Here is a 14,773-nt window from a genome sequence, read left to right as displayed (position 1 = left end):
TATCCCTCAAAAGAAAATCAGTATTAAGTTTGATGTTTCACCGTGGAAATATCATAGGGATTTTTTCATCTTGGGCATATTTAAAGTTATTTTAAGACAAAAGTTGCTTGTTTAACACACTTGGAAAAATGCTTTCTTAGAAATGGGCTCTTAGAAAGTAAAAATGTACTCATTAGCTTTCTACTCTACATATAATAGTATGCAAAGCACCATTTGTACATGCAAAACTAGAGATTGCTTTTTACCTGACTCTGCTAATCCTTCTTGATAGCTGGGAGTGTTACTCTTCATAAGGGGCAGATTTTCTATAAAAGTAATAGTTCTATATAATATCTCTTCATAAAAATTCCATGGGTTTATACATGTGCTATATGAAGAAAGTCTGCAGACTTCATAAGTAGCCAGGGAAGGAGCCGAGGAAAACTGCCCCCAGCATACCACGTTCCAAACTCTCATACCAGCTGGCAGAGATTTAGAACAGTCATTGCTTCAGCAGAAGGGAAGGGAGTTTGCAGAAGAGCTCTGTTACAGCTGTACCACATACCTGCAGATTGAAAAAAGGGATACTGCAAATTGGCAGCATGTTTACAGTACCATTTTCCCTGTTAGTGTTGGACAGGGTAAGAACCACAGAATGGATGAGGTTGGAAGGGACTGCTGGAGGTTGTCTGGGCCATAGTAAACCTTAAGGGAAAAGATGAAAATTAGACAAGATTTTCTAAACTGAACAGTATATTTAACTGTTCAACACAGTAGCACTTAAATAACTGTGCTTTGGAAAGTGCTATGTTTCTGTTTCTCAGATCTCTCAAATAAGGCATCCAGAATAAGTAATGATTTTGGAAAACCCTGGCCCTAACCCTTTGCCGCCTTTCTTCATTATTCAAATCTGTTAGCAATTATCTTTTCTCTCTCATCTGCCTCAGTCCCTGAGAGCATATAATAGGTATATTTTGGTGGGTTGAAAAGGCTTGTTATCTCAGGCAACTGATTTAATATTTTTGTACGCAGCAGAAGAACAAGTATGATAAAAGGCTAAGTTCCACACTCTTAATAAATTCTTAAGTTTTTCTACCTCTTCCATTTTACAATGTTGTATTGTGGTCCTTGGTTTTACCAGTAGGTGATGAAATAACTACTGTAACAGTTGGCTTTTCTTGAGCACAACAGTTTGAAAAATAAAAAAAATCTGAAATTTTACTAAATTTTATAAAAATCATTATGAAATATTTTTATACTTCTTTGCATCTATCAACATTTTTTCCATTATTTTATATCTTGTTCTTTACCTGTGACAGGAGTTTCTTTTAAAGTCATGTGTTTGAGCTTACTTTTGCTGCACTAGCGTCATCACTTTCAAGTCCTTGTTCATGGCAAATCCTTCCCAGTTGGCTGTAAAGTGGATATTTGCTATTTCTTTTTTCACTCTAATATTCTGGTTTCATTTTGAGGGTGACAATGTTCTTCCTGTTTAGCAAGATCTTAATCAGAATTACTTATACTACTTCTCACGTTCTTTTTCCTTGGATCTTGTAGAAATGCTGTGACTTTTTCCAATTTTGGCATACGTCTTTGTAGGTGGGTTGCAATCTGTAGTACAGTTTCCAGTTATTTGAGGAAGCAATTGCGTTTAAATGTGTCAACACTTCCCCTTAAGTGGATCATCTCTACTGCCTCCTTTAGTAGAAAGTATCTAATGTAACTGATTGTCTTCAACTGATTTGCATTTGCTGGGATTCAAAGTTTTCTTTTAAAAGAAAGTTGAACTTTCCTGCAGATTTTAAATATAGCTATTTGTTTTTGGTTTAGTCATGTTCCTTTCCATTTAACTTTGACTTCTGATAATGCTGGCGCTGTGCTATGCAGATGTTTCCTGGAATATCTCTTTTACAAAGGATGGACTAATGGGAGCTCTCTTGAAGCACTATTTTCAAAACAGTGTAATAAAAATATTCAACTTCTTGTTTGCTTTATCTGGTCTCATGTGCAGTGTAAGTACACAGGCTGAGTACACAAACTGTGAAGACCCTGTAGAATACAGTGTTTGGGTAGAGAGTGTACAGATTTTTTACACAGGATTTTATTTAGTTATCAACAATCTGTACATATGTAGATCTTATTATGATGTTTTCCCCAAATGTAAGCCCTGTAGAGTATACAGTATTGATACAAGCTTGTAATTAACTTGACTTTCTAAAAAATGTAATGTCAGAATAGACATCAAATACCTTGAAAAATATGAGAAAACATTCTTAACTTTCTGTGCTTAGCTTGCTTTTTTGACTGTCTCGTTCAGCATACGCAGATTTTTCCTATTTGTGTCAGTGAGCTTGGCACTGAAGACCTCTGGTCCAAAGCTATCCTTGACTATTATCTAATAAAATTTCATTTTTTCTGGTCTGCCTCACATCTAGCAAAGATCTACTTCATTAGCTCTTACTAGTAACCTAGTCCTTGGGATACTCCTGGCTTCCGAGTCTGCAAATGGTATCTTTCTTGAATTACTCTACAAGAAAGTTAGATGATTCCATTTTATTATTCTTTGCTAGGCTTGTGGGAACAGAGAGAGATTTTTCTAATAGGCTTTTCATACATGCACTGTACTACCAGCTCAGGGCAAACAGAAAAAGAATAAGAAATTATTTACTATGTCTCTTTTGAAAGGAGAATAAACATTACATAACTGCATAAATATATTCCACTTGCTTAAATTCTCAAAAAAAAAAAAATTACTAAGTTATTAACTAGAAAATCTGGACATTTTGAAATGCATCAGAAAACTTGTTTCTATAAGGCATTTTGGTGGCAGATGAACATGGGAAGCAGCTGTAGGTAAAAGTCATCTTTCAAACCTATTAAAAACATGGTTTGTGACAGAAAGAAAAATCTCGATTTTGTCTTGTAGTTTATGACAAAAGTAATTTTATAATTTGGTAATTCAAATGTTGTATTGGGTATTTACACTTGTAAACTTAAAATTATTATAAACACCTATTTAGACTCTTACTATTAATACATATCTTTCAAATTATCTGGAAGTTCAACATGTTTATACAAACCCTTTAAAATGATGCCGAATTTCCTGCTAGATGCCAGTCTACCATCATATTTAGTGCTATTTCCTAACTTGGTCAAAGGTCTTCCTCAAAAGCTCCTGCCCATTGACTCAAATAGAGGTTTTTCAGAGAATAAAGGCTTCTTTTTCCTCAAACTACTAGCAAGCTTCCTATAGGATGAACAGTTAGAAATCCTCCACAACTGCACAACTTAGCTGTTTTGCTACCAAAACATCTAGAAATGTACCTCTTTCTCATAACTGCCAACCGCATTAGTTTTACTTAGCTCTGCTGTAGGCATTAGAGGAACATCTCAAACACTCCCTAGCATGTCACACAGTCACAGAATAACAGGTTGGAAGGGACCTCATCTAGTCTGACCACCTGCTCAAAGCAAGTCCAGAGCGGTTACACAGGACCAAGTCCTTTTGGGATCTCACTTCCTCTGAGGAAGGAGATGCCACAGCCTCTCTTGGCAATCTTTTCCCACCTGCTTGATCACCCCCATGGGTATTTATTATACCCACGGGTATTATATCTAAGCAGATTTTCGCATGTACCAACACGTGCCTGTTGCCTCTAGTCCTGTCACTGGGCACCTCTAAAACAGCCTGGCTCTGTCTTCTCTGTACTCTCCCATCAGGTACCTGAAGACAGCAATAAGATGCCCCTGAGCCTTTTCTTCATAAGGTTGAACAAATCATATTCTAGCAGCCTCCCCTCATCCATCATATGCTCCAGCTGCCAAACCCTCTTGGTAGCCCTGGCTAGACTTGCCGTAGCCCTAGAAAATCCTGTTCTTTGGAGATTTCCAACTGTGAGGGGAAAAAATAATGCTGTTATGGTGTATATTTATTTAAATGAGACCAAGCATATTAAATTAGCTCTTAAATTAAATTAGGAGTAGTAATAACAGAAAAATCTGATATCTTTTCACATTTAGAAGTTTGAACACAGTCAAAGATACACCTAAAAATACGTTACAGATTTATAAAGAAATCATTCAAGAAGTAAGCACTCACATTGCATTCAGTTTGAAGGGAACCTAGTTTTCTCACCAGAAACAAGATCTAAATGATCAGGTATATGGCATATATATGTATAAACATGGTGCAGCTTTATGCCACATACCTGCTTCTAATCATTTCAGGCCTCAAGTTTTGGATTATCAAATCACTTATAATGTCCTAGTACAGCACATCGAAATTTTAGCCAGAATGGTAACAAGCTATGTGAAAAATAATCTACTTATGCCCTACCTGGAACATATTCTGTGCTGACTCAAGCTGACTTTTTGAGCAAGACAGACTCTTCAGCAGGCGTCCAGTCTTACTATCTTAATCTTAGCTAGATACACTTTACATCTGCCAAAACAAGTACTGAGTTAGTAGGAAACAAAGTAATTCACAAACAGAAGTACTGTTTGTACACTCTCAAGTGAAATTCAAGGAATATGCTTTTGATGATAACTTGGAGTAAAGGACAACTTATGCAAAAGGGATTTAAGGAAAGGAAACCAACAGAAGCTTTATGACGTGGTGAAAAAATATGGATTAAATGTATCAGAGCTGTTGCTAAGAGGAACTGACAGAGCCGCTGAGATAGCTCAATGACCTGATTAAGACAGTAGCAAGAAACCATGTTCTCTGTTCACCTCTACAAGATTTTATCATAAATAATTTTATTAACTTGATATATCGAGACTCCCTCCTTAAAATATATCTCAGATTACCATGTAGGTAATCCTGCGGAATATACATAGATAGCACTAAGTCTCATTACTTTTATGAAATTGAAAAGAATAACATCCATAGGTGTGTAGGCTGAAATTGAAACACTAAAAACCATTGAATTAAGTATTATTTAATTATTGTAGTGCAAGAAAAAATACCTGAAATATTTGTGTCTCCAGAAAATTTCAGATTGTTATAAAAGGTCATCATTAAAGTGTGAAAACCTCTTACACTGACTGCTGGACATATAATAATCTCTCTTACTCAATGGCCAGCATTTTCATTTATCCATTCACTCCCTATAAATTCTTTAAAATCCCTGAACCTTCGGAGCAGCTTCTTTATTAGCTTATATTCTCAACGACCTTAAATTGAAACCCTCTATTAAACTCACAAACAGGCCTTTATATACCTTCTTCTTAATATAACTTCTTACAAGTTGAACAAGTTTTCCAGTTTCTATTCATTCCTATAACACATGAAATGAAGTATTTGAAAAACACGTTCCTTTAAGAACACTTACAGCCTGATGTTCTAACAGAGATATCCTTCTTTCATTTCACTCTCAAGTAAATATTACAGAACACAGTTCGTCTTAATGAATTATTGTTAAATAGAGTATTACTTCTATAGGGGAGCTGCAGCGGTTTGGGATGTCTGTATGTGACAATGTGGTATTCTTTGCTGTTGTGTAAATCGCAGCGCTGGGAAGAACAGCGGCAGAGCAGACTGGTTCTTGCATCAGAGCTGCTGAGACCCAGAGCCTGGTGTCTGAGCGTAAGCCAGCCTTTGCTGGATGTTCAGTTGTGACTTTTAACTGAAGCAGCCAAGGCACATGCGAGCTCTGACGACTGCTGTGAGAGCAGTAGCCCCTAGCAGAGGGCTGGGGTCAGTGATGGGAGCAATTATGCCAAAGCACTGCAGAAGGCTTGCTGAGGCTTGTATTTTAGCTCCCACAAATAGCTAATTTTTTCATATAAGAAAGGATTCTTATCTGCAACCATTTTTTTCTCGTTCTGTCTATCATAGACATTTACCCTACTATCAAAATCCCATGCTGACGTACATTTTATTGCAGTAGCTCAGCCTCAGTGTTCTATACAGCAACAAATATGCATTGGCTAGGTCTGTCAAATATCTTTCCTCAGCTTCTTCCTTTCTGCCTTTTGTGGCCAACTCTTTCTCATAGGTTTTCTTTTGTACAAAGTCTTTTCCTTCCCTCTGTGTATCTAAATAGTACAATATCTTCCAACTATTTTACTGGTCTTCACTTGTCCTGTAATTTCTCTCACATGCATCCAGTCCATGATACTGCATTTCATTTCCTTGAATACCATGAACAGGACAGGAGCTTGACAGCCCAGCATGAAGGATGATTCCTTAGCCCTATCCTCTCATTTTGCTTTTTTTTCTCAAAACGCTACTTCACATTTCTCTGTTTGCATCATATGGCACCAAAGAAGAAAAGAAAGCAGATTTTAGTGTTTGAAGGTTCAACATCCCATCAGCAGAGTTTAGGAAAAAAAGAAGAAAAAATCACAGCACAGACAGAGAAAAACGAAGTTAACATGGGAAGGTCTGAAGAGGAGTCATAAGAAGATGTGCTGGAGAGGGGTACCCTCCTTTATCCTGGTTTACTGACTCTGCGTTACAGCTTTTTTTATTTCTGCACACTGCTTACTGTTGTATAGACCATCAGTAGCAAACCATGGAGAATATGACATAAGAAAAAAATCCAGTTCATTTCATTATTTTCAATTTGCATGTGAAAACATCCTGTGTACGTTATTTCAGAACACATGGGGAAGAGTTCACACAGCCCTGCCCTATTCACGAATGTATGGGAATGAATATATAGCATCCATTAAATTTGCTGAAAACATGTTACATTGTACACTATCAAAAGAAAGGTGTTTTCTAAAAAAATAATCATACTTGTTTCACTGTCCGTGAGAAATTAAGAGCAGGATGGCAGAGGGTGTTTACACAGGCACTTAGCCAGGAAACAGTGTGTTTTCCACAGATACAGTCATTCAGGGAGCACATCTCCGATTTTCATGAGCTCCCTCCCTCTGTTCTCATACCTCTGTAATTATATCGAGAAATCTATCTGTAGGTAAGAAAATACATACAGTTCTGCACGATGTATTCGAATGCTGCCTCTTTCCTTTAGGTAAGTGCTACCACACTGAGGCCATTTGTAGGAATTTTACACAGCAAGATAAACAAATGAAACCCCCTTAAGGAAACACATGAACTGCAGGATAGTTTCACAGTGAATCGTTACCAAAATCTGCGTAAGAAGACTGTAAAAGAATGCTCTATAAATCTTCTGTGCAATGCAGCATTGCTTATTAGCAGGCTTGGTGGAAAACCTCGTGAGATAGAAAGTCTTGTCACTTTATTTGTATGTGCTTTCCTGCATCTTAAGTTGCAGCTTAGGATCCCTTAGGATCATGTGAGGCTAGGTTATATATTAGAGAGCTGTGCTATAGTGCTGTGAGTGTGTAAGCCTAGCAGCTGGGTAGTGTTATGGTTGCTGCTTTCCTGTGCTAAGCTGATTTACTTGTTTAAGGTCTGACCTCATCATCCTGTCAGTATGGATTCCCACCTATACAGTTAGTAGCAGCTTAGCATCGGCTTGAAGAGCTTGCAGTATATTAATCAGAAGAGAGAGGGAGAAAGCTACCGGTATTTGTTCTTTTGTTGTCTTTTCTTAAGAAGAGGAGTTGAAACACAAGAGATAACAAAGAATCCATTTCCTTTCTAAAAGAATAGGCTTTTGTCTTTTTTTTTTTTTTTTTTCCCCCTGAAAAAAATGTCAGTATCTGGAAAGAAAGAGTTTGATGTGAAGCAGATCCTGAGGCTCCGCTGGAGGTGGTTCAGTCACCCCTCGCAAGGCTCCACAGGCACGGGGGGCTGCCATCAGCAGGAAGGATATGAGCACAGAGGGACACCGGTTCAGAACAGGTTGAAGAACCACTCTCGGGACAGAAATGGGCTGAAGAAAAACAGCAGTCCTGTCCACCACAATATACTGGCACCCGTGCCAGGTCCAACCCCAGTGCACCACCGATCTATTCAAACCTGGCATCAACAAAATCTCATAGAACAGCTTCGATCAAATGAGGATATTCCCAAAACAAGCACAGAGGAAAACTGTGTCAAAGAAGATTCAAGTAAAACCCCACAGGAGTTGCAGATGATCACAGAAGAAAATTCAGATGAATCTGCAGAGAGGTAGGAGTTTTAAAGTCTGCACTTAGAAAGCCATACTTCTATCCAAGTTATTCCCTAAAACTGTCTTTGTTTTTAACCAGAATTCCTTACTGAATTAGTCTCACTTCATATATGTGCACACCCACACTCAAGGGAATAGGAACACGTTCACATTAAAAAAAAGAACAGGAACGTTGTCATGAAATTTTGATCTTTGCTTAAGATACATCATTCCATAACTATTCCATAAAAATAAAATCTGCCAGTTTGTCAAATTTTCTCTATTACAGTTTACAGCATATTAATTTTTTTGTCTTCATTTATTATCTTTAAGTGCAATGAAAAAATGAGCCTTCTGAAATATTGTCCTCATTCTGACTTTATCAATGGGTGCAACTTTGACAAATGGGAACTGCTGGAGGTGCACAGTCTGTGTGGTTGCCATCGATCTGTCAAATTTCTCACTGCTGTTTTTTATTGCCTTCTTGACAAGTATAATTAACCTTGAACTAAGTGGAAAGGAAGCATCATTACTTTCTTTTTTTAAGGGTTTATTTGAAATCACATTACTTTCACAGCTTAATATACTAAGACAAATACTTTCTGCAAGGTCAGGTGAAAAAACACTACAGCTGTGAGACCTTAAAGGTATAAGCACAAAGGAAGAGCTATTTTTAAGATGTTAATACAGGGAAGAAAATATTAATACCAGTTATTTGATTAGAGCATGCCTTTTAATTTTTTATGGGGTTGTTTTTCAAAATTGATGTCAGCATGATTAGTTTATACAGCAACAATTTTACCCCACTTTTACCCCACCTTGGACTCAAATTATGCATTTATAACATGATTATTTGCACCATTTAATGAGATTACCATCACTCTTTGGCAGCTATTTACATTTCTTGCATTGTATTTAAATACAAATCTATCTTACTTGAAGTTATAGTTTCTCTCAGTAAAACCAAAGTTGACAGTTTGTGTATTTTTAGCAGAGTTATTATTTTTCACGTTTTACAGCTGCTGTAGGGAACATCTGCAGACTGAACAGAAAAAAAAAATGCATTCCAAATTGTCATTTTGAAGACAGTACTAGTAGTCAATATGTACTGCATAAAATCATTACAGAATAAAATCAGTAAAGTAGGAATGTGGTAGTTCTGTATGTTTACTAGTGTACTAGTTTGTAATACTGTGTATTACACTGTGATGTGTAGGAAGCATACTCTTAGTATAACATTTGGAATGATTACAAATCTCCTGCGAGGGGGGAAGAAAAAGTAATTTTAGGCACACCTTAGAAGGAAAATCAATTTAATTTGAAGAAAAATAAGGAACACTGAATAATCAAAGTAAGATTTTATTCCAGGTGAAGAAGGTAAAAAAAATATAATCAATTCAGTTTGGAAGTTATAAGCCACTGTCTTCTAAAATAAGATGTGACATTTTCTCCAGCTATATATAAACTTTCTGCTAAGACCTCATGAAGTTTTGTGCCTTCATATTCATTCAAATATAAGTTCTTCTCTTGAGCTGTTTAAGTTTGCAGCTTTTAGAAAAGTTTTAGGAATGTATATATCTTATAAATTATTGTTATATTCAAGTAAGTGTATTTTCTGTAAAGTTATCAGTAAAAGCTTTTTATGCATGTTGTAGGCTAAAACCTATCTTAACATACACCTTAAAAGGCTGAATTTGTAAGAAATTGTTTAGAAAGTGAATCCTGACTATGAGTTTCTCTAAAATTTTATTTCAAGACGATAAAGTCAATCATTAAAACCAGCTTAACATAGCTCAAATTTCTTAAATATATACCAACAGAAATCATTAAGTAAACCACTGTTCTCTTCCCCTATCGCATCCAGCATAGGCCACACACAAATTAATATATGAATTGATTGGGCAGAAATGAAATACTGAGAAGAAGAAATAAAGAGAAGTAGCCTTATATCTATATCTACCTATATCTAGTTGCTGGATATATTTTCATCTCTTCAGAACAACGCCTCATCTTATGCCTTTGAAATCATCCCTTTAAATCATTTTGGGCCTCCTTTTTCTTTAGAAGTTCCAAATAGTCACGATCAATTGTAATCAATGAGATCTGCTAGTAACTAACACATCTGAAAAATCAGGCATTTGCAGGATCCCGAGTCCCTCTTCCTACACTATTAAAGCCACTGCATAAGGAACTATACAATATTTGCAGCCATATGCTCTTTCCCATTCATACCTGAGGACACCAAAGACAATCTCATACAAATTTGCCTTTTATTCCCGAAAAGGAATCGTATCTTCAGAGTGGTTTTCTCTAATCCAGCAGGTTTACCTCTGCCTGTAGAAGTCCCATTTTTAGCTGGACTCTAAAGCAGGACACTGCTACATGTCACTTGGCCATTGAAAATAGTAGAAAAGGACAGAAAATGAGGCCAATACCTCAATCTTGAGCAGACTATGAAAGCAATTTCTACTAGCAGCTTAATGCTTCCTATGAAAAAGCTTTGGAAACATGAAATCAATATTCTCAGTTTCTTCAGAAAAACTTGAGATGTGTTTCTCTAGAAACCTCAGGACTTAATGCTTTCAGTGATACAGATATAGCACTCTGGGGATTGATGAAATAAGGCTTGTTTATTGAGGAGGAAAGGTAAATAAGAAAGTTCCAAACAGTTCCATTTTGAATATACTATCATCAATACACTTGCTTCTGCTTTCTTCAATAATTTTTGGTAATCCTGTACCCAAATTAAATAGCGCAAGACCTAAAGAAACCTTTCTGACCTACAGGCTTGTTCCTGAATGATATCGCATGGCAAATGACGGACAAAGTAAATGAGGGCTTAAGTGACCAAAACTCATTAGTTTTGTAGTAACAGTAGCCAGTTAAGATGTGACCAACCAATAAATGCTAGATGCATAACAGATAAATAAATTGCTTATTGGCACAAGGTTAATTAAAGCCTCCCAGCATGCCTGGGGACTGTCTTATCCAGTGTTTCTAAGGGAACACACTCAACAGGTATCAAACAATCTTCTAGAAGCATCTAAAATGATGGGCCTTGACCTGTTATAAGATCCTTATGGAAGTTGCATCTATAGTTTTGAAAAAAGCTGAACAGTGGACAATACACATTTAATTGACCTAGTCTGATTATCACCAATCTGCTCCTTGAAAGAGGATTGGGACTTTTCACAGGTGAAAAACAGAGAAACTAGCTAAAACGTGAATAGATACCAAGATATTTTGTTCATTTGTACACTGTATTTCCCACTATAAAATATTACGGTATTGCTGGGATGGTCAGAAAGCTAAACCTGCAAAGTATGGCTGTGCAAACAAAGGGCAAAAACCTTCAAAGATTTTAGACTTGGCTTAAAGTAGGAGCTTATGTGAGCTCTGAAAGAATGCATGGTAAATAAACTGAATTCATCTGGTTTCAGAAAGCATAGTTGTGGATTTTTGTGCACTTTAGCTAGCTGATGTTCATCTGATCTACTCTAACTGCCTGGAATCTTTTGAGGTTCAGGTTCCTCCGTCAGGGAGACCTTGAAGCAAAAACTGGGAAGATTTGATTGCTAGATTTTGTTTGAGAGTCGACAAAACCTTTGCTCTTGCGTGCAACACGTGAACACACGCTTGTGCACACACAAACTAAAAAAGCACTGATAACTCCAAATAAGAAGAATCCATGATATTGAATTACCTTGATTATTTCACTTGATAAAGTTTGGACTCACAGGCATGACTGTATTAACCTTTCAATATGAGCATTATGCCTAGTATTTAATAATATTATGCTACATTGCCACATCAATTTATGTATGATTGCTAGGAGATATATTATGATTCTATAAGTATACTATTGAAGACCATGTGTGCTGGTAAAGTACGTGTGTACCTCTTCTCCTAGTTGCCCAAAGGCAGTTAGATTTCAACAATGAATGCAGGATCCATTCATCATTTTTCTCTCATGCATTTTTTCTAATTATATGGCTGAAAAAATGCTGACAAACTATAGTTTGGTTGAAAAACCTGAGTTTTGCTAAAGATACATGCTTTCTAATTTCCCATATGAGACAAAATATACTTCTAATTAATTTTAATAGAATCTTTTGATGTCATAATCCAAGCAGTCAGTACTAATGTACATGGAAACAGATATTTGGGAGGAGTATCCTCCTAATTGAGGCAATGTATTTTCTGTAGTGACTATTTATGATGTTTGGTTATTTTGATCCTTCATCTTAAGACATGAAAACTCATCTAATTGGCCCCCTTTTTTTTTGTCAGCCACATGGAAATAGCTAACAGACCATTTCCATTACTATCTCTTACATATACGCACACATACATGTACATAACTATTTCAGATGTTATCCCCTATATGAGGGTGTTTCTCCTGGAGTTCTATTTTTATTTCCAGTAGTGGCTAACAGCCTTGGCTCACATTCCAGTGTGAAATAAAGGTACCACAAGATAAAAATACCCCTTTAATTGTTGCATTATCCCAGAAAATACTGGACAGGTAGAAATGAATGAATCAGTGGGCAGTGCCTGACTGCATTTTCTTGCACACACGATGCCATTTTTTTGGTTAGCTAATGTGGCACAGACCAAGGACACATGCTGTCATGTTTTCTTCTGCTGAGCACTTTTCTGGGGAGAGCCATTACACTACACATGCATCATGTCCTCTAAAGTTTGTAACAGATACTCACTGAAATGATGTCTGCTTAATTTTCCAATACAAAAGATCATTTCCAAAAAAAGAAAACAGGTGATAATTTTCCTGGTGAAAATGGAACGTAGAATTATTCTAGAAACCACTGGTCAAACCAGATTGAGAGGGTTTTTTACATTAAAAGTACAGTTCTGGGTATCCAAATAAGCAGAGTCCTACCACTGGTTCATAAGAATGACTGATAATGAATGACAATGCCTCTAGTAAAGGGAAGGACTGCAACATGTCCTTTGCAGAGTTGATGATAAAGCATTGCATTCAGAGTAGTACATCATGACACTATTTTCCCCTCATGAGTAAGAATTGAGTTTTGTGAACCATCTCTGATGCCAAGGGTAAAAGCTTAGAAATGACTATTCCTAATCTCACGTAGCAGCAGCCTTTATTTTTAAATGAAAACATAAGAAGTGCTCCAATTTTATTGTCACTGAACTTCCAACATTTTGAAAAAAAAGCTTTCAAAAATCTTAACTTTAACAAATAAAATGTTTGCAAACATAATAAAGAATACTGGGCATCTAGTCAGACGGCATGTCAATCCTTCTATGACAAAGTTGGATCAACTATATTTAGGTGCTTCCTTGGTTATCTGTAGCACAACTTAAGCTCATTATTTCCTTGATCTTTCCCCCATGGATATAGATAGCATATTTTCCCCTTTCTCTTGTATCCACACTATTGTTCTTTAGAGCATTTGTTTATATATTTGAAAATTGCTATAAGTCTGAAGAGCTGCAATTCTTGCAGAAGAATCTTTTTTCAGAAGTCCTACGCTAGACAACTATGATAATTTCCACTGCTCTCCTGACTTCCTCAGCATGTCTGTCTGCACTTGCAGTACTGTGGTCAGATCTGGATATGTTCTGGTTAAAATCTGACAATTCTAGTGTAGAGGGCAGGATTACTTACATGTCATTCTGACTAAAAATCTGTTTGAATATCCTGCTCAGTGGGTTTTTTGTCAACAACATGGTGCTATTGCTCATGCCTGGCTTGTGATTCACATGAAACTCCTGACCCTGTACCAAAGACCTGTTCCCTAACCATCTGTACATTTTTGCAGTTATTTGTTCCTAAATATAGTATTTTGCACAAATAAATTCCATCTCATGTTTATCAGAAAAAGTCTCCGAATTTCTGAGTTAATATTCAGTTCTGATCCTATTTAATGTGTCCAATTTACTGATTTAATATTCAATTCTGATCCTATGCTCCAATATACTTGCAGATCTTCTCAGCTTGGCATGATCTTCAATTGTAGTAAAGTTCCTACCAAAGCTTTCCCTTTATTTCCTCCTTTGTCCAGGTAATTTAGAAAATTTAGGAAAAGTCATAGTGGAACTTCAGTGGAAAGTTCCTTAGGAACCCAGTTTGATTTAGCTTCCCATTTATCAGTGAACCATTGATAATTACTTTAAAAGTATGATTTCAAACCAGTTTTGCACCTGTTCTATAATGGTTTACTCCAAACAGTAGTACTAGGTTCAACCAGAAGTATCTGATATGCGACAGTGTCAAATAATATTCTCATGTCCAAAATATAAATGACTACTACTTCTTTTCTGTTCTCCATAATGCCTTCTACAACCTATTCATGAAGGACTTCAGTTTATTTTGACATGTTATTCTTGACAAATTTTTGCTGACCGTTAGTTTTCTCTTTTATTTCTAAATGCTTAGAAATAATAATGAAATTACTTTTACACTGCAGAATTTGGCAAGAACTAAGAGCTAGGAAAATAAATTATCTTTCTGTCTTGCGGGGAATTTTGTGATTTCTTTAATGCTTATAACAATTTAATAGATACTTCAGCAGTGTATTTTAAAAAGATGATTTTATGCCAGTCTGCTATGGAAAACCAAAGTGCTTTATTGCTACCTCAGGGACAAGCAAAAACTAATTGTCTTCTAATGATGGCCTTTAACTAAAGGTCAAAATATGAATTTGAAATTGGAGACATTTGAAATGGGTTATTTAAGATATTGTAGTTCATCTCCTCTCAGAAGTGGAGATCTCCACGGC

At 36.3% G+C, this 14,773-nt stretch overlaps 1 protein-coding gene across 1 annotated transcript in view; it reads left to right on the top strand.

Annotated features, from left to right (window-relative positions):
- Positions 1 to 7,207: 7,207 nt before the first annotated feature.
- KLHL4 (kelch like family member 4) overlaps positions 7,208 to 14,773 on the top strand; it is a 45,922-nt gene continuing 38,356 nt past the window's right edge. The window contains exon 1 of the mRNA XM_069811519.1: positions 7,208 to 8,029. Coding sequence (XP_069667620.1) covers positions 7,608 to 8,029 — 422 coding nt within the window. The 5' untranslated portion in view covers positions 7,208 to 7,607. The remainder of the gene's footprint in view (positions 8,030 to 14,773) is intronic.

This window comes from Haliaeetus albicilla, chromosome 23 (assembly GCF_947461875.1).
Source record: "Haliaeetus albicilla chromosome 23, bHalAlb1.1, whole genome shotgun sequence".
Classification (NCBI taxonomy): Eukaryota; Metazoa; Chordata; class Aves; order Accipitriformes; family Accipitridae; genus Haliaeetus; species Haliaeetus albicilla.
Note: the sequence above shows the minus strand (reverse complement) of the source record. Positions and strands in the feature narration are given on the sequence as shown.